Source organism: Clytia hemisphaerica, unplaced genomic scaffold, assembly GCF_902728285.1.
Source record: "Clytia hemisphaerica strain Z4C2 unplaced genomic scaffold, Clytia hemisphaerica genome assembly, whole genome shotgun sequence".
Classification (NCBI taxonomy): Eukaryota; Metazoa; Cnidaria; class Hydrozoa; order Leptothecata; family Clytiidae; genus Clytia; species Clytia hemisphaerica.
The window spans coordinates 717,873-739,054 of record NW_027103528.1 but is presented as its reverse complement, the minus strand read 5'-3'; the positions used below and the strand labels follow the sequence as shown (position 1 = coordinate 739,054).

General features: G+C 35.1%; 2 protein-coding genes across 2 annotated transcripts; both read right to left on the bottom strand.

The window, feature by feature from the left end:
- Nucleotides 1–773: 773 nt before the first annotated feature.
- On the bottom strand, nucleotides 774–1,469 carry LOC136799610 (uncharacterized). Its single transcript, XM_067056332.1, has one exon. It carries the CDS (start codon nucleotides 1,467–1,469, stop codon nucleotides 774–776), a length of 696 nt encoding a protein of 231 aa, XP_066912433.1.
- An 8,876-nt stretch (nucleotides 1,470–10,345) lies between these two features.
- LOC136799442 (solute carrier family 22 member 3-like) lies at nucleotides 10,346–15,101 on the bottom strand. Its single transcript, XM_067056148.1, has 2 exons — nucleotides 14,810–15,101; nucleotides 10,346–11,998 (listed from the first exon to the last, which is right to left on the bottom strand). Exons 1-2 carry the CDS (start codon nucleotides 14,894–14,896, stop codon nucleotides 10,457–10,459), a joined length of 1,629 nt encoding a protein of 542 aa, XP_066912249.1. The 5' UTR covers nucleotides 14,897–15,101; the 3' UTR covers nucleotides 10,346–10,456.
- Between the last annotated feature and the right edge of the window lie 6,081 nt (nucleotides 15,102–21,182).

The following is a 21,182-nucleotide window of genomic DNA, read 5'->3' as shown; positions in this document are numbered from 1 at the left end:
AAGACAAATATCATAAATGCAAAAAGCTCATGAACGAATCAACTGGTGGAGCCGCTGTTAAAAAGTGTGAATATTTTGATGATATTGACAAAGTGTTATCCGACAGAGATGTTGAAAATCTACCTGAATTTTTTGAAGTCGGCGCAGGAAACGAGTTAGAGCCTTCTGAGAACTTTGATGTAACCACACCACCAGCAGTTGAGAAAGATGATGCGTCGGGCATTGAACCTTGCAGTGCAAGTTCAGCTATCAAGAGAAAACTTATCGAAGAAAACGAGACACAAGATGACTTAGATAGTTCACTAGAATATGTGAAACAGTTAGAAACTGACGTGCGTAAACATTCCGCCAAGAAAGTTCCAAAGAAAGAAAAACCGAAAACATTCCAGGAACAGCTTATCGAAATGCAAAAGGAGCAAATTAAAGTTTTTGAGAGAAGTGAAGAAAACTTTCAAAAATTTCAACTATCAATGCACCAAAAACAGCTTGAGGCTGAAGCCAAAGACAAAGAAAAAGAAAGAGAGTTTTTCTTAAAATTTGGACAGATATTTGCCGGTAATAAAGACAATAACAACAACAACAAATAACTTTTAAGTTCAGAAAAATTCTTTTGTTAAAAACGGTATTATTACAGTAGTACGCAGTAGTATCTTTTGAAATTTTACATTGACACGAATTGGCACTTGTCACTTCGATCATTTGTCACGGACAGTATTCTGGGAGCCCAGATTAGGATTAGGATTTTTATCATAGTTTTTCTTTTGACATGTCGTTTATTGATTTAAATAGTTGGTTAATGAGATACGAGAAGTATTTCCATTAGGATTTCGATCATAATTCTGCCGTCTTCTTTGTCTTGACTGTCTCTCTTGTCTCAAAATATATTCGAGAACACCATCCTCATCTGTATAAGTTTCATTGTTCATTTGACAAAAATTGTGTAGAGTGACGCAGGCGATTGTCACAGCAGCGACATTTTCAATCCTATTATCAAGTCGTTTGAGTAAGATTCTCCATCGAGCTTTTAAGATCCCAAATGCTCTCTCGACATGAACCCGACCACTCGATAATTTTCGGTTAAAAACACGTTGATCTCTTGTTAGCCCTGGTCCGAATTGGTGTGGTGTGATTAGCCATGATAGTAAGGGATAGGCACCGTCTCCGAGGACAAGGGGTCTTATTTCCGAATCATCGATTACGTCAATAGGTTTCGTCAAAATTTCTTGATTTTCGGCCCTTCTAAAGAGTGAGGAGTTTCGAAGGTTTCTAGCGTCGTGACAACTACCTGGAAATCCCGTTGCAACATCTAAAAACATTAAATTTGCCCCAACTAACCCTTGTACTGATACTGTGTAGCACTGTTTCCTACTGTAATAGTCAGCTTTCGATTCAACACTGGGAGCAGATATTGGGATGTGAGTTCCATCCAAAGCGCCAACTACCTTGGGAAATTCGGTTTGGTAGTTCATCTTAAATTCTTCTATCGCCTTAGCAGTATCTCTTCTTGTTTGAGGAAATTTGATAAACCTTTGGGAGAGTCTCGTTAGTTCTAAACAAAATTCCTTTGTTATTTGTACTGCCGTTGAGCTTCCAACGGCAAATGTTTTTGCGACAGTCCTAAAGGAGTTTCCAGTTGCCAGCCTCCATAAAGCAATCGCTACTCTTTTTTCTATGGGTATTGCTCTGCGTAACTGTGTGTCACGTTTTTCTAATCTTGGCCGAACAAGTGCTACTAACGACAGAAAGGTCTCCCGTGACATTCGAAAATCGTTACGCCAAAAATGATTAAAAATCTGATCTGCCTGCATACGCGAAAACCAAAACTCTTGTCTGGGGTAAGCCCATAACGAACGTGCTCTACGAACTCTTAATTGTAGCAAAGAAGTACGCATGATGGATGACAAAAAGAATCTTCTAGTTAACGAGCGATGATGGGATATTGCGTTTTTGAAACAAATTTTGCTAAAACGTCGTTTTTTATGCTTCTTTTGATAGTGCTTGAGAAGGAGCAGAAGTAGTGCTTTTGATTCGGTGTCCATAATGTAAAAGCTCAAAAAGTTTGAATGAGTTTGTTTATTAATTTCCTGGTAAGAGAAAAACTAATAGAAAAAAGCACTATTGAAAAGCTCTATTGTTAAAAACCATTTTAAAATTTTTAAAATTTCATAGTGTGACTACTGCAATTCAGTTGGTGAAATGCTTTTATAAGAACATGCCAAAAGTAATAATGTAGCCAATGATTTCTTATTTACCTTATTCACTGTTCTTAAAAATCAATGAACGTACAAAAATGAGTATGTGTTTTAATAAATTTTTCGCACCAAAACTTTTCTATGACGTCAAGGCTTTTTCTTTCAGTTTTTTTCTACACAGAAGATATAAGTTATTTTAATCATTCTGATTAAGGCCTGTTTCCATCGATCGCGCGAGCGTGCACGCTAGGCCAAAATTCTTAAAATAGATTTGGCCGTAAACTCCGCGCGATCAATGTTTGATTTCCATCAAGAAAGAGGTTGACTCGAACACAATCTGTATGTTTACATTTTTTTGTTTACTCAGCAGTTTATCTCTTTCTTGATTGGTTGAAAAATTATCAATTGGAATGTGCGCTCCTGTACGCTCAAAAAAGTTGAAAATTTTCAGCGTAGAAAAGAGCACAAAAGCGTACAAGAGCGTACACATTTTGTGTACAAGAAAGTTTAATTCGTGACGTCAATGTGCTATTTTAGGAAATTTTGCCCTACCGTGCACGCTCGCGCGATCGATGGAAACAGGCCTTTATGATAAATTATTTCCCCTTCTTTTTTTATTTTTTTTTCGTTATTGTTATAGGATGTTTGTAGCTAGCATTATGAAAACTTATTCGTGCATAATTAGAATAATTAACATAATATATGCATGGATCGTGCATCGCGCATCGTGAATCGTTGGATCGCGCATCGTAAATTACACAAACCGGAAAATTAGCATGTGACTGTGATGACATTGGCTACCCAGATGGTGAAGAAGAGCAAAATGAATTCTAAATTACCTTTATATTGATTAAATTTCTCGTGGATTGATTTTTTCAATTTTGCAAAATTCGACCCTTTAAATTTAGTCCTCGCAATAAATTGAAAATCCCAAATTTGGCCAAAATCGCTAGAAATATGAAAAAATGTAGGTGAAAAAGAGGCTGATTTGAAAATGTTAATCTACACGAAAATTTAACAAAAAGTTCTCTTCGTGCGTGAATTATTTATGATCAATATCTCAGGGCATCTTTACAAAATTGCAATTTTTTAAAGCCCTTTTTGTCTGTCACTCGCTACCTTTAAAAAAGTCAATTTAACAAACAAGTAAAGTCAAATATAAACTGTATCAGACTTGACCATCAAACTCAGAAATGTTAGAAGTTTGTCATCTGTAATCTCTTTTTTATTTTGAAATTGGATTCCAAGACTAATCACTTCACAGCATAATGATGCTTTGGTGCTTACCCGTTAGTGCATTATAAATAATTATAAAGGAAAACTATAACTTATATAACTATAATTTAAATTATTTGGCTAGTCAAACCAAATTTATATGGGGGATTTGCGCTAAATCTGTACCGTGTCCCGTCCGAAATCATGAAAAGAAAGTTCAATTTTTTAACATCACTCTGTTTTTTTATGACAGTCTATAGCCTATATTTCATGGAAATTTACCTTGTCACCACATCTTAAGGCCTAATTATAAATTAGCCATTAGACCGTATGAAAATGGTAAATTCATGGTTTAAAAAAAATCAAAACTAACTTGCAATGGAGAGTATCAGAGATTGTAAGGGTTGTAACAGGTGATGTTTAAAGTATCACTAAACTTTAAGCAAATCCTTTTTTATTGCCTTGTTTTGATTGGCATAGTAGATACCAAAAATGATTTCGGACGGACAATAATTTGCTAGACTAAAAGCAAGAATACATCAGAAAAATGTATAGAGGAAGCAAGGAAGCTATAGAACACTCTAAAATTGTTCTTATAAAAGTCATCTTAGAAAATTAGAATAGATCTTAAAAATCTGTATCACCATTTTCATTTCTTTTTCAAGGCTATTTGTGTTTGTTTGTTTTTCCTGTCCTGTCCGAAATCATTTTTCGTAAAAATTTTATTCAAGACTTGCTATTTCCTTTTCCTTTTCCTTTCTCAATGATCAGTAAGTGAACAAATAAGTATCTCAAACAGAAAAGACTTGAGAATCTTTCCCTGTTTTGTTCCAGCAGTGATTTTTATGTAAAACCTGTTTTTACGGGAAAGTTGTCCCGTCCGAAATCAATTCATATTTTCATGGTTTAAAAGTGGTGTAAAAACTTTACTTTAATTGCCCTATTTGAACTTTTTGCTTACCATTACCTCTTGCTGATAACTTCCTAAATGTCAAACACTCTCATTTTACTACAAATTGAAAGATATTTGAAAAATTATGATTTCGGATGGGACAAGTAATTTCGGACTGGAAATTTTTTTAGCACCCCAAAAATCAAATCTAATGGGCTTTGAATCTTTCCTTTTCTCAATTAAAATATGATCTAACCTAGATTACAATATCCAGTCATTGTAATCTTTTGAACGGGACATTCAGCAATGCTAACTTAATGGAAAATTAATACTTTTTGACATATTTTCAAAAACATAGATTAAACTTACCCTCAAACTTAAAAACCCTTCAATGAACACTCTTACAATGGGGGTAATATGCAATGATTTCGGACGGGACAAATTCCGGTGACAAAATGGACGTAAACAGAAAACACTGCTAGAGCAAGATGGAAAAAAGGTTTCAAAACACTTTTTTGTAGAAAAACACATGAATAAGTTGCCTTTTATGAAAAAGGACGATTCCAGGGCAAATACCTTTCTGGAAAGAAAGTGTTACCATAAAACTGAACCACTTTTTTACGAAAAATTGCCAAAATAAGGAAAAATTGACACAGAGTTTATAATTGCAGACTAATGGTAGACAGTTAAAACATGAAATTTTGCAGAAAGTGTGTCATTACCAAGCTGTCTCTGATGAAAAAAAGGAATAATTAACACTTAACTTTAATGAGATATATGCAAAGAAAAACGATTTCGGACGGGACGGTACAGTTTTAGTGCAAATCGCCAATATAGAAATATTTATTTAAAGTATTATATTTTGTGCATATTTTTGATATCATCAACAACTACATAGGGGGGGGGTTTCACATTTACGGTATGACGGTATTGGGCCTTTTTACCCCCGGTAAATCGGTATTACGAGAAAAAAACGACGGGATTACGGTATTTCATTTTCTACCGGTATCGGGAAATTGCCTGTTTTTTGTCGGTATTTCGATATCTTTATCAATAAAAAACGGTATTTCGGTATAAAACTATTTATCTTTTAGTTTCTTCATGAGTTTCATGCAGAAAAATTTTCAAAAAAGATAAGTCTATTCCACGATTTTAACCAGTAAAATTTTCTTGCTCGCTTCGCTCGCACAATCTTGGATGTCCTACAGTATTGACTTATTGTCATGGTGAGGTTATTCTAAATAAGCAAAACTTTACGATATTTAAACAAATATTTTTATTATTTTTCTGCGGGCGCATTTTTTTAATGACAACTTTTGTGATGCAAATACTGCATCCAGCAAATGAGTCTAGATAAAATTTTCCCCGTCAGCACTACAATCAGTGCCATAATATATTGGCACTTTTGGCTAATTTACCATTTTTCTAAAATTGAAGTTCGAGCGAGAATGTCAATTTTTAGGCCTTCAACTTGATTTCATCGATTATTTCGATCTAGGAGGGATTTGTTGGTTTCTAGGCTATATTTCAAGCCCTACTAGACCATTTTTGAACTTTTGGATCCTCACACCTAAGGTCGTAAGTCTTACGTCTAGCGTTAAAGCTCAGAGTTTAAACTCTACCCTTCGAACCTACTTTAGAGCACTTAAAAATCGATTGTGGTTTCAAAACACCCCGGTGAATTTCCCTTTTGTACCAAGTATTTTGTGACTGATTGTAAATGATATGGTCGTCTCTCCGTATTAACTTATATTGCTACTACAATACAATACAGTGATACTTCAGTAACTTAGAGACAGTAAAGGCGGTATTTACTCCTTCAATAATCAGTAAAATGGTCGAAAAATTTTCGCGCTCGCTTCGCTCGCGTTCTTATTTTCCATTTACTTTTTTTCCTCCCATAGGAGGGGGGCGTTAAACTTTTAAATTCGCGTCCTCTAGTTGCACCACAGCACCACCTCTATGAAGCCTGTGTTGATGAAGTCTACGGCTTCACAGACCATGATTGCCCCAAACCTCGATTTTAAAATAATTCTCAATATAAAAGACATTTTACGGGTGGAAGAAATTATTGGGGGAAAGGCTTAATTTTGCATTTGTCTCCCGTAACAAGCAAGTAACTTTGGCGCGGCAGACCTAAAATCTTGCTTTATGAAAGCTCAAATAGCTGTAAAAGAGGCCTTAAAAAGTCGACGATATCGAGAATAAGGTCACAAAACTAGCAAAAAACTTTATATATTGGCGAAAGTGTTTGGTATAAGAATAGGTCAATCTGTTTAAAAGAAGCCATAAAAAGGTTAAATTTAGCCCAATAAGGTCACAATCGTTTAACCAAAGATGTAAAAGCAAAATTGGTGCGTGGACGTGAAAATGGTTTTTTTCGCGCGTGAATATGTGAATTGGCAAAAATTTGTGCGTGAATACCTGAATTGAGGGTTGACTGGGGGCCTCATAAAGTACAAGACTTGTTTGTACAGTTTCTAATTTGTTACTACACAATAGATTTGATAACTGAAAATTCATTATTTTCGAAAAAAACATAAATATAATATCGGTATCGGTATTAGGCTTCCTTCGCCGACGGTATTACGGTATTTGACCCAAAATTTTGTCGGTATGACGGTATTTAAGACCCCTGAAAACCCCCCTCTACATATACTTTGTCATATAACATTCATAAAACTTAGTACCTTTAACTTCTTTTTAAACAATCCTTTTGATCGTTTCAATGTTTTTGTGCAAATCATAAAGGGTGATAACTAAATGGGTGTTTTCAACTCGCGATTATTTAACTTGTAAAAGTGGACCAACCCTTAGGATCCGTGGTTTCTTTGGTGGGACTTAACCTCCCATGTGGCTTTGAGACTTTTATGAGAGGGACCCCGAATCAGGTTTAGAAAAACTTTTTATGGCCAAAAGAGTGATACTGCTTGTTGTATAGTACAACAGAGTAATCGAGTGTCGAGTAATACAGCCATTTAAAATTATGTCGGATTAAGTACAATTGACGTCAAACGTCTAAAGAGTTATGGACCTGACAGAATTTTGATCTTCAAATGAAGATATTTCTTTTATATCGTAATTTAAAATTCCCTTTGTGTCCCTGTATTGTGTTGTTAATGTTTCCTAATTGACCTGTTTTTGTATTCAAGGAAAGGCTTGCTATTAAAATTGTCGTTTCTCTTCCTCTAGACAAAAACAAAACAGTAAAGGGTGATGCTTAGTAACTGGGAAAGAACTGTAATAATTGAAACCAAACAGATCACCAGAGCGATGGATATCACCACAATTAAAGTCTATTCACGATAAGCAGTCAAGGACACCTTCAAATTAGCCTATCATAGGCTGATTAGCCCATCATAGGCTATTTAGACTATTTTATATAGGCTATTTAGCCGAAAATCGATAAAAACCTCGATTTCTGACGAAATATTATTATTTTGCTTTACCAAAATGATATACTCTCGGGTACCTTAAGGGAAGAAATTTTCGCGAGAAGAAATTTTCGCGGGATTTAATTTCGCGAATCAGAGTTTCAAAATGGCAAATTTCGCGGAATTTAATTTCGCGAATGAGCCGATTTCAAAAGTTTCACGGAATTTAATTTCGCGATTGAGAAGAATTTATCAACTTAGATTAACTATTAAGCATCATGGAGTTGTTTATATTTGTTTCTATTTGATACAAAATACACGTTATAATGCTTAAAATAATCAATTGTGTCCATCTTTTTTGGTAATACCTGGTCAAAAACAGCAAAATAAAAGAAGAAGGAAAAAAATTTAATTTCGCGGAATTTAATTTCGCGATTTAACAATTTTGGTGTGTTTCGCGGAATTTAATTTCGCGAATTACGCCCAAATTCGCGAAATTAAATTCCGCGAAAATTTCTTCCGCGAAAATTTCTTCTCGCGAAAATTTCTTCCCTTAAGGTATCTAATAGCCGGGGGGGGGGGGTTTGATTAATTTAAAAAAATTAAAATTAATTAGCGGGGGGGCGGCTATTAGGTACCCGAGAGTACGCATTTAAGTCATTATTCAAATTTTAGGGAACTAATTTTGGCGAGACAAATTTTTTTACAGGGAATCCTAGAATAGCTTCAGTTGTCATGTTTAGGGTTGAAAATCTTGCGTGCCTTCTTCCTTTTAGCAAAACAATATAATTTCGAAAATGATGTTTTCACAGCAGCAATTCAAAAATAGCCACTCTATTACCCCCTTCCCCCATCTGGGTAAAATTCTTTTAAAGTTAAGATTAAAATGAGTGGCTTCATCCTACCTTTATAGGGGGGGGGTTTTCAGGGGTCTTAAATACCGTCATACCGACAAAATTTTGGGTCAAATACCGTAATACCGTCGGTGAAGGAAGCCTAATACCGATACCGATATTATATTTATGTTTTTTTTTCGAAAATAATGAATTTTCAGTTATCAAATCTATTGTGTAGTAACAAATTAGCGGCAAATTAGAAAGTGTACAAACAAGTCTTGTACTTTATGAGGCCCCCCACTTTGGTTAAACGATTGTGACCTTATTTGGGTAAATTTAACCTTTTTATGGTCTCTTTTAAACAGATTGACCTATTCTTATACCAAACTTTTTCGCCAATATATAAAGTTTTTTGCTAGTTTTGTGACCTTATTCTCGATATCGTCGACTTTTTAAGGCCTCTTTTACAGCTATTTGAGCTTTCATAAAGCAATATTTTAGGTCTGCTGCGCCAAAGTTACTTGCTTGTTACGGGAGTCAAATGCAAAATTAAGCCTTTCCCCCAATAATTTCTTCCTCGCAGAACCGTAAGATGTCTTTTACATTGAGAATTAATTTAAAATCGAGGTCTGGGCCAATCATGGTCTGAGAAGCCGTAGACTTCAACACCGGCTCATAGAGGTGGTGCTGTGGTGCAAACTAGAGGACGCGAATTCTCAAAATTAACCCCCCCCCCCTAACGGAGGAAAGAAAATAAATGTAAAATAAGAACGCGGAGCGAAGCGAGCGCGAAAATTTTCGACAATTTTCGCTCTCCTTTGTTATTGAAAAACGGCCTTAATACGCTATTGTTAGCAATTTTTGATTTTATTGAACACTGACCATTTGTTGGCAAAAATGGTACGGCGAGCGACGTACCTGCCGTACCCGGTGCGGCGTTCCAAGAGTTTCGCCTAAGAAAAAATTTAGAATGCCTAGATTGCCTGAAAACGCATCATGTGCATCATGATGTGAATTATTTTTTAATCGTTCGATGCTGCAAAAGATGTTTTTAGAGCTACCTACTTTTACTAATTATTGAAGGAGTAAATACCACCTTTACTATCTCTGTAAGTTACTGCAGTATCAGCGTATTGTATTGTAGTAACAATATAAGTGAATACGGAGAGACGAGCATATCATTTAGTGCTGACGGAGAAAATTTTGTCTAGACTCATTCGTTGGATGCAGTATTTGCATCACAAAAGTTGTCATTAAAAAAATGCGCCCGCAGAAAAATAACGAAAATATTTGTTTAGATATCGTAAAGTTTTGCTTATTTTGAATAACCTCACCATGACAATAAGTCAATAGGACATCCAAGATTGTGCGAGCGAAGCAAGCTGGTTAAAATGGCGGAATAGACTTATCTTTTTTGAAAATTTTTCTGCATGAAACTCATGAAGAAACTAAAAGGTAAATAGTTTTATACCGAAATACCGTTTTTTATTGATAAAAATATCGAAATACCGACAAAAAAACAGGCAATTTACCGATACCGGTAGAAAATGAAATACCGTAATCCCGTCGTTTTTTTCTCGTAATACCGATTTACCGGGGGTAAAAAGGCGCCCAATACCGTCATACCGTAAAAGTGAAAACCCCCCCCTTTATATAAACTGTTTTATATTTGTGAAAGAACGCTAGTCAGGAAATTGTTTGGATGCTTATTAAAGTGGGTCAAAAGTAAAAGGCGATCTCAAATCCCTTTGAATACTGTACTTGTGGCAACTGTACTGAATACACCAAGAAAGTTTATCAAATAAGGGAAAGAAATTGAAAGAGTTTGGAGTTTCACTCAAATTCATACCTTCGATCTTTAATCATTTGATAAATAATTTGATAAATTACATAAATACAATAAATATTTTAAGAAATGCATCTTTTAAAATAACTTTTCAAGGCGTTTTACACCTTTTCGTCAATATTTTTCTTTTTTTCTCCTGTTGTATTGAGATTCTCAATAACCAATGTCTTTTTAATTTGATTTTGAGTTTCGGGAAGAAATGTCAATGCGATAGTGGAGGTCACAGCAAAACCACACAACACGATGAACGGTGAGGAAACGTGTAAAAGCTTGAACCCGTTCACCAACCAAGGTGAAATAGTCGCTCCTAATAGACTAGAAACTTGGCACAATCCCATCCCCTTTCCGCGTAATTCTGTCGGGTAAAGTTCAGCCGACCACGTGTAAAATGAATCGAATGTGATAGTGACGAATAACTTTCCGATCAACGCAAGGATGATTTTACCAAGTGTTATGGAGATACTGCCAGCTGGGAAGACGCAAATTTCATGTTGAAAAAGAGAGATCAGTCCACAAGCTATCCCTCCAATGAATAAGGGTATCAAGACAATTCTCTTGCGACCGATCTTCTCTCCAAGAAAGATAGCGATAAATAGAGCAGGTATCTCGACTAACGATACCAGAATAAAGTTAATGTGAGCCGAACCACCCAGCTGGCCAACGGAGAGTGATAAACCAAAGAATAGCATACCGCTGACCATCCATCCGAAACCTTGAATTGCTGTTTTATGAAGAATATCTGCTGTCATGAAACGCACTTTCGACGTCTTCCCATTTTCTTTCTTCTCTTCGATAGAAAATTTATCGTCTAATTGCTTGCCGTTGAATTTAGCGATTTTCTTGAAGATGATAAGTGCTTCGGATTGTCGTTTCTTCAGAATTAGCCACTGTGGAGACTCGGGAACCATTTTGTAAAACAACAAAGTCACCACGTAAGGTGCGGTGCACACCAAGTATAATATTTTCCAATCACGAATAAAATATGCTTTAACACCAATAAGACAAACAGCCAATGCATTAGCGAACCATATGATGAGGCCAGATTTCAAGCGATGTCTTTCACCAACGACTTCAGACATGATGATAAACATTTGTAAGGAAGTGCCAGGGATGCACATACCGATCAGGAAGCGAACCACCACGAAGACAGACAGCGATGGTAAGAACGGTGAAATTGCACTTAAAACCATACACGCGAGTAGTGAAGGGAAGAGGACAGTTTTTCGCCCATATCGATCTGCTGCCCATCCCAATAAAATGGAACCCATTGCCCAACCGAGAAAGAAAATTGACGAAGCCAACTGCACGACCCATTTACGTTCGCAATATATATCGAATTGCGTGATAAATGAATGATCTTTAGATTCAACAAATTCCCATTCAGATCTTGCCAATTTGCAATGATGTTCATCTTTACTGGAAAAGGTTCCGTTCATCCGACATACAGAGCTGTTTTCACGACATCTTAAGTGCGTGTCGGACGTCACAAAAACGATGACGAAGATTTGCGAGACAGGCTGTATAAGCATGATGGCGAATAAGAACTCTAGTAGCCATTGGAAACGACCAAACTCTCCGATCTCTTGAAGGATGAAATCTAACGAGACAGTTTTCTTTGGTTCAGCAGGGATCTTAATGTTAGTCTGAAAAATAAATGATTATAATTAATAGATTAGTGCTACAACCAGTAAGGTGGTAGTCTACCGAGAAATGGAAAATCATCGAAAAAATTGTCGAATTTTGGTTTTTGGGTGTTTTGAGATCCTTAGGTCTTTCTGAACATCTCCTGGAAATTTCAGAGAGATATCTTTATTTTTCAGGTCGCAGTGAGCATTTTTGTCCTGCTGGGTGCTTGAAAAATCGCCCTAGCAACGGAAAAAATCTCGTTGCTAAGGACTTATTTTTTCAATCTCGGCCGAAACATAGCAATGTGATACGCCAAAAGAAAGCTCTTTTTACGCCCTTTTCGAGCGTCAAAATATTATTTTCCGTGGCATTACGTCATCCTTAAAATTAAAGATGGTAGCTTCAGTAGTGTAAACACATCAAAAACAAGCTGAAAAGCAAGCTGTTAGCATGATTCTGCAGATTTCTTGGCAGGTTTTAGATCAAAACTTAATTTCTTTGATGGAAATGATTTGTTTAAATGAAGAATAGACTCTACAGAAGCCATAAAGTTGCTGTACATTGGTTATGTTGCTGGATTTCTACGAAAAACATTTAAGTTGCCGCCATTTTGTTTTGAGGAGCATATAGGCGGTGAGAGGCGGTGTGTGCTTTTTGGTGGCTCACATAATGTTTTGTAGTGGATTTAAATGCAACTGAGATATTTCCAAGCACAACATGATGTAACAGAGATGGAAATGTGCATTATAATGAACTGGACCTAACTTCTGGAGACGCACATTCTCATCTGACACCCGCCACTCATAACAGCCTTCCTTCGGTCAAGAAGCCAGCTCATTGCTCATTGTCATCTAGTCTATGTGAATAAAAATATGCACACAAAAAGTTTTCATGCCTACAGAGAGTTATGCTGGACTTTCAATGAACATTTGACACGCTTATGTGGCTGTTTTCACCCAATTTGATGTTATCGCAAGATTACCGCAAACTTACTATGTATACATGACTTTAGCGCAACATGTTTTTGTTGATTTTTGGATATTTTATCAATTTTTGTGAAATGTTTTACTTTAACTTTTGAAACCTGACTGGTTGGATGAGTATTCAGTGAAGAAATTTTTTGAAAAGAGCTTTCCAACTTAAAATAATACCCATTTTTGCAGACTTTTTGCCTTTTTCTTTGATTTTCTCAAAACGCGTTTTCCGGGGGTTTGCATTCACCTTGTCCAGAAATATCTTAGGATTGAGAGTAGTAGCTACAGACTTGAAATTTTCAGGGAAGTTTCCTTACATGATTGTGTATTGAATGAATGGATTAAAAAGTTTTAAAATTGGTTTCCTGATTTTTAATCTCAAAAAAGCGTTTTTTTCAGTTTCTTACCCCCTGGAAAAAAATTTCAATTTTTTTTTTTCACTCATTCCAGACCTTTTCTAAATATTAGTCATTTAAAAAAAAAACTAACTTCATAGGTCAAGCCGACTATTCAGAAAACCTGACACAAGCAAAATAAAGTATTTTACCCCCTGGCTGATTTTACCCCCGTCTTTGGTTATTTTTAGAATTTTTTTTTATTTTTAGAAATGTTAATAGTTGATATACATTTCCTGAAAATTTCATTACGAAATGTAAAGAAGTTCTTGAGTTATTGCAAAAAATGTGATTTTTTGACTTTTGAAATCTGGCGGTAGACTACCACCTTAAAGACATCAAGGCATCTAGATCTAGAATTCTAAATATTTATTACCTTTGTATTTTCAGGGTTGACTTTTGCTAGCCTTTCTTAAATGATACAAAAACCATCAGGACAGGTTTATGAGTCATTATAAGTAAGAACATTATTTGAGTTGCAATAGGTACGTAATCTTTTATTTGACAGTGATGAAAATATCTTGAGGTAGTGTAATTTTCTGTGCTTTGGATGTTTATATTTTATTTGTTGGAATTAGTTACATTAGCAAGGTAAACGTGTTTTGTTGTTTGATATTATTGTTTTGTTACTTTGAGAAGCATGAAACAATGAGCGTAGTGAGTGATTTTTTTTGGTAGGGAACTATAACTGGGGGGGGGGGCGTACCAGTTTATCGGTGTGTCGGTATTGACCTTTTTTTGCGTCGGTATTTCGGTGATTAACAAAAAATGTGTCGGTATTTCGGTGTTTGAGATGCTTTTCGGTGACGGAAAATGTTAAATTTTCAATCGGTGGTACGGTAATTTTTCTCAAAACGTCGAGGAAACGGTGCTAAAATCAAGGGTTATTTCTCAGAAATCCCTCCTATGTGATATGTCATATTAGAATTTTGAAAAAAACATGATAATAAGCAAAATGTTATACAACATTTTTTATCTACTTGGAAATACTATTCATCTTTTGTCGACAGCTTGAAAAAAATGTCGGTGTCGGTATTTCGTAAAAAATGTGTCGGTATTGCGGTGATTTTGTGAAAAACTGTCGGTATTTCGGTGTCCAGGACCCTCGTACGCCCCCCACTATAACTGTCAACCCTGAGTTCCTCGATGTTTTGTTTGCGACTGGTCTGTTTTTGACTGAATGTTTCTTTTATATACGTTGCATTGTGACGCCAAAAATACTTTTTTTCGAAAATGTGACCTGTCGATGTTTTAGTTTCTATGGTGATTATGGTTAGTCCATATATCACACTCTTTTTTCCGGGCCAACAATCTCTCAAAAAACTATAACAATTAATATATTCTTCCGAAATAACCTTCGACCAAAAACACGACAGCTTGCAAACAAAACATTGAGCTTAAAACACAACAAGGTGTTTATGGACATTGTCTTGATTCTTAAATCTGAATTAATTAATACCTGTCGTTGTGGTTCTTCTTTTGAATTTTTGACTCCGATGTTTTCATTTTGAGTAGAAGGAGTAGTAGCCGTTACACTTTCCGCCATCTTGATTTTAAGTCTAGTTCTGTTGCCAGTCAGATGTGAGTCGTTTGAGTTTTACGATGTGATGATAAGTTTTATAACAGGCAAATCTAATCCTTTAGAACTTTTAAAAAAGTTCCCAAAATTAGATCTCACCGTTACAAATCAATATTCAGATGAGTCGTTCCTCGCACTGTGTTGTCTATTGATTATGATATACGAGGGAAAACACTATTTATACTATCTTGTTGTCAGCCAACACACGTAGCCCCCACATCATAACCCGCATCATAACCTTTTGTTTTGTGAAAGGTGTACAATATAGACCGGAAATCTTCTTAGAAACCAAATCTCGCGATGAGAAGCCAATTATTTTTTTGAAATGAAAAATGAAAATGAACATCTGCAATGTCACGGTGAGGTCATCTGTCTGAGTCACTTTGCACTTTTTAACGGTACGTAATTGACATCCAAAAGATGTTCATCCAAGGAGTTGTGATTTATTTGTTCTATGTTACAATTATCTTGAGATTAGACATAAGTTGTAAGTGATCCGTTTCTGTGGCAAAAAAGTTGACCCATTCGAACGGATTCCTTTTTATTGAAATTATGCATCCTGATTGTCAAAGAAGAACCGTCACGTTTTCCCCTTTTCAACTTTATTCATCATGACTTCTCTGTTTTGATTGTTTTCCTTTCTTTGAACAATAAAAGATACAATGGAGCAATTGACTAGTCTGAATGACGCTTTTTAATTTTAAGATGCAATTTTCTAATTTGATGAATCATTCGTCAGGTGTTCTTTCTATGTTTCATTATCATGTACCCTCGAATCTCTAATAAACGTACTACAGGGTGTCCCGAAAAAAGTATCGAGTCGTACCACTTCTACAGTATAGAAAGAAAGTTCTTGTGTTTTGTGTGTTTCACTAAATTTGCAATGTTTATCAAAGTTTCTCTCCGTGTCATATTAATTGTCATGAGACATCTTTTATGAATGACTTTTACAACAAACAATTCTCAATAGTGGCTGCGTTTAGACCAGCCTGGCATTTGTAATTGCTTGCAGTATTCTTTTGAATTCTATTGTTCCGCGCAATTGTTCGGTTTGTCAAACGCCTAATGATGACAGCGTGTTGGCATTTCGTTGGCATTTGAAATGCCATTTTGAGCAAAGGAATCCCCTTTTCTGGCATTTCAAATCAAACAAAGGAACCAAAACAAAGAGAAAAAATGATATTTTTGATTTTTTAAAGTATTTGCACGTTTTTTATTCAGTTCTTTCTATAGATTGTAAAATTTGCAAGATTTGCCATAGCCTAGCCCTACGGCAAAAAGTTTCAGTCTTAATGACTGCAGTTTTTGAGAAATTCCATGCTTTTCATTGTTTGATCTGTCAAAGTTGAACTTGAAGGAATCACCTTTTCAGTAATGACTCTAAAAGGACGATTCCTTAAATGCCATGACAGAAAATACAATGGAAAAGCTATTAAAATCGACTCACTCATGAGCAAATGCCAAATTACAAATGCCAGTTGGTCTAAACGCAGCCAGTGGTCAATAACTTTAACGTCATGAAAATTGTAAAGAAAGTTAATTCTCTTTAATCATAACAACTGTTGTAAAAACAATTATTGTGTTGGTATATATATTTTTTACATTTTGTTAAACCATAGAGGTATAAAGAAAGACAGGAGATGAATTTGTCGGTAATTGGTCGTTAAAGTCTTTTGATTTCTTTTATGTAATAAATCAAAAGAAATTCTAAGCTCGCCCGATGAAATAAGACTTTTTAATAAAGATATTTGGATATAATAAATGATGAATCGAGGTAAGTATACTATGGTGATATTATAGAGAGATAATTAGTAATATTTATATTGTCTATATACTAATAGCCATATTCTGTATGTCACTTTTTTTGTTTGTCTGTCCGTGTGTTGACATGAACAACTTTTCAAACTCCAGCGGCTCGTCCCCGTCGGTCGTCAAAGTCAGTGCCCTCTCCCCTGGGGAAGATTCCAAAATTTACCAGGACTTTGGTGTACAAATGGTTCTGCCTTTTTTCTGATGTTGGATGGAATGTCTGGACCGGTTTGTGTCAATTAAAATTTTTGGAAAAAGATGAAAACTCAAAAAAAGAAAAAAAACGGGTTGGATGGTGTTGGATGAAGTTTGATCGCCATCAAACATTTCATCCAACATTTGTGGCGAGATCAAAGAAGCTCTCTCATTGAGTTGTGTAATTCTTCGTGTTGGATTGGTTTTGGTGGTACTTTTTTCTTTATTTTTTGAATAAAGTTATAAAATGCTTGACTGGTTTGCCCTGGTCCTTATCGAACCAATTTCATGACTCCGAAGCACTGCATAGATTTTGTAAAGTAACCAAGATACTAAATTGTAAATTCCGGCTGTAAAAAAAGTTATGTAACTTGAATAAGGTAAGTTATGTATGTTGAACATAATAGGTTCAAAAGATTTTTCAATTAAACGGTGGTGTATCGAAGGAGTCAGTTATTCTTCACAGATAATCTTGCTTTGTACTCCAAATCACAGCTGTATGGTGATTTTTGCCCCCGCAACGAGCGTCAGCGAGTGAGGAGGCACTCATAGCTTCAGGCGCAAGGATTGTTGGACTGGAATCTCAGATTTTTGTTTTGTTGTTGTTGTCGCGCAAGCCTATCCGTAGTTAGTCTTTTCCGTGAATGTTCGGTATTGTTTGTTTTTTTCCAGGACGGATTTTATTTTTTACGTCAAGCGCTGCGGGAATTTTACACTGCTTTTAGGGCGGGTTTTCATTTCTTCCTATCCGCTTATATATAAAATTTGTCCGATTGGTTAACATTCAGGAAAGGAAGAAGATGTAGATGCGTGGAAATTTCTGGAAAAATTTAAAAACAAGTAGTGTCTCCTGCAGTCAAGACTCATTATTTGTGACTGAGATACTTTATGATTTTGTACAAATTTTATTTTATTGATTTGAATTTACATTTATTACTTCCAAGTTCTAAGTGATTACAATAATGTGAAGGAATTGATGTTTAATTTTTACCACAGAACAATAATGAACAATGATTAAAATGATAATACGTAGAACAATGAATGAATATGGACAAAAGTGATTATTGTTGGGAATTGAATTCACTGTAACTAAATAATTCAACAATCGTCATTCATCAGACTCTACTCCCAACAAGAATACATAAAGATCCTGTATTATAGTACTTTGACAGTAAGTACATTTTTTTCATTAAGTGTGCGATGCTTGCTTTTATAGATCTATTATGCAGTTTTATGTTAAGCGTTTGTTCTTGTTGACACTTACCAGGCACTATTTGGGAAATTATTATCGGAAATTGAAAGAACTTTTTGTGTACTATTTTGAGGAAATTTCAGTACACTCATTATATATAGAATCTAATTTCATGTTTCTTATTTTCCATTTAAGCTTATTATATGAATGTGGATTCGTTTACCTTGACAACGCAATATTACCTCGTTAACTGCTCCTCGTTACTGCTACTATTACCACGTTACGTCATGATTTTCCATCCTTCTACACGATATTGCTGTGTTACAACTGCAAGATAACTGGCATATCTTTTAAATGTAGATAATTTTGTCCATGAGATCCCTTTTCATGCCGTTGGAAAAAGTCCTGAATGTACGCTATTTCCTGTTAATACCTGCTTCCTGCTCATCAATATTGCCTCGTTACTGATACTATTACCACGTTACGTCCTATCATCTTCCATCCTTTACACGACGCTGTTACAGCTTCTAGATTACTGGTAAATCCATTTAATGTAAACAATTTTGGATCACAATATCCTTTGTTAAACCGTTGGAAAAACTCCTAAGTACGTTGTTACCTGTCAATTTTTGGTTCCTGCTCGTTATGTTTCTGGCTCATAGCATTTCTTATGCTGTTTAGTTCTACTATGTTCATTTATATTTCAAATTAGTTGAAATAAATATAGTTGCATGTCTTTTGACTGGTTTAGTATCTGTAATTGATTCTACCTGGACACTTTTCCTAATGAATGTTTTAAGATTTGTATTTTATTCTTTGTAAAAAGTAATTCACATTTTTAGAAAAAACATATGTTTCATGTATGTTTAGCTTATTCATTGATATCTCAAAAAAATGCTGTTGAGAAGAATCATTCTAACTATTCCAAATCATTTCCAAACTTTTGCTATAAAGCATTAAAAAGCCTTAATTAGCATTAATTAGTTTTTACAAGCATTTGTACTAGCGGGTGGCAGTTAGTGAAAGCTATGGCTAGTTTATTAAGTGATGCAATCACATCTATGGTGATTTTTCATTAAGTGATGCAACATAATTATCTTTTTGATGATTCACTCTGAATTCTGAGAAATGCAGACAAACTATTTTGTGTAATTAAACCATCATAGTCGATAATACAGGGTGTCCCTAATAAAAGTATCGAGTTTGAACATGCGATTGAGTAGAAAGTTTTAAGTGTGTATTCACAAAATTGTATTTTAAGCTCTCCCTCTTTTTTCTTTGCCATTACGTAACAATAATGTAATGAGCCTATGTGATGGAGAACGTTCTTATATTTTAGCGATAACACACACAAACTTTTTTACTCAATCGCATGTTCAAACTCGATACTTTTATTAGGGACACCCTGTAGATTGGATCATGGAGGTATAAGAAAAATAGGAGTCTAATTTGTCGGTGATTGGTCGTTAAAGTCTTTTGATTTCTTTTATGAAATGTATCAAAAGAAATTCTAAGCTCGCCCGTTGAAGTAAGAGTTTTTTTAGTAGAACTCAAGTTTGCTCTGAATATTTTAACTATCAGTATTGAAAAAAGCCAATAAGATTTTACCAATTGACTAAAGAGCTCATTAAAAATGCCCGATTATGAGCATAAAAATCTCGTTATTTTTTTAGTCGTAGGGCGTAGGGCGAGGATGGTGGTAATAACATACATCTCCTGTTTTTCTTTGTACCTCCATGATTGGATATGTTATTATGCTGTTCCTTCCAGAAGTCTGTAAAGGAACTTCTCAATAGATGACAGTAATTAAATCGCTTCTTTCAGTTTCCTTTTCGTTTGTTTTCAATGTAGACACGATAATCCTGAACAAATCAGAATTCGTGCCATCAATCAAACCTGGAGAAGCACCTTGCCGATCTGTTTCTCTTGTTTTGACGTAAAGAGGATCTGATTTCCTTCTTCTTTCACTATCTGAAATAGTTAGAAACAAAAAATCTGGTTATATCATTATATTCATTCTCGATCCTTTTAGTGTCTGGTTTAGTTTCCCATGTCACTACAATTTTTGAAATGCGGCGCAATAGTTTACCACAGGGGTCACTTGGATCATGCGTTTTGCATCATAAATGAGGGGCATCGTGAACTTATAAATGACTGGACGTCTATCTTCTATTGTGTCTTTGAAGCGAGCTTCGTTACCGCCTGTATTTCAAAATTGGTATAAAAAATCACGTTCGATAGTCTTCCGTTTCTTTGAGTTACTTAGCTAAAAGGATTGACAGAGCTTAAACATTACTCGTAACTCACGAAAGAATTTTTTTTTTATAAGTTTTGCAATATATTTCAACATTTTTCAACACTGAAGTGCAGAATTTAAATTTAAGCGTTAGTTACCCAACACCAACCTGCTATGCGCGTTCGGCCACCGCTCGTGCTCGCAAACATCACAATGCTCTGTTGCTTCGCAACTGAAATCGTATTGACTTTATTCCAAAGGAGGACTTGAGAAAAATCAAAAAATGCACTAAATCTAATTAGAAAGCCAATTTTATTTTATCTTAAATTTTTTTATCAATTTCACGAGCTTGACTTTCTCAATCATAAAATATAGAGCAGTTTCGACCATTTTCACTCTCCAAAATTTACGGAGCATAATCATTTTGAATCGACATTTTATCGAATGGAGTCGAGTTTTGATGAGATTCAGTTCCTTTCTAATTTAATTTTATTAGAAAAGTATTAATTTACCCTTAAACATATTTACCTTATTGGTATTAAATTTCGGGGGTTACAAAATTTCGCGGGTATTTAATTTCGTGATTTTTTAGGTCAAATTTCGCGAAATTAAATACACCCGAAAAGTTTTCAAAATAGGCCCAAAATCGAAAATACTTATTTGTTACACTTAGTTACTATTTTTGTCACTAGTTTTGTTACTATTTTTGGTATGTTTACATCCAATAAGTTGTGTCTCAAGCGGAATCAGTAATTTTCTTGTTTATTCCCACTTTTTGAAAATGCCCAATTTAGTGAATCGCGAAATTTAATACACGCAAA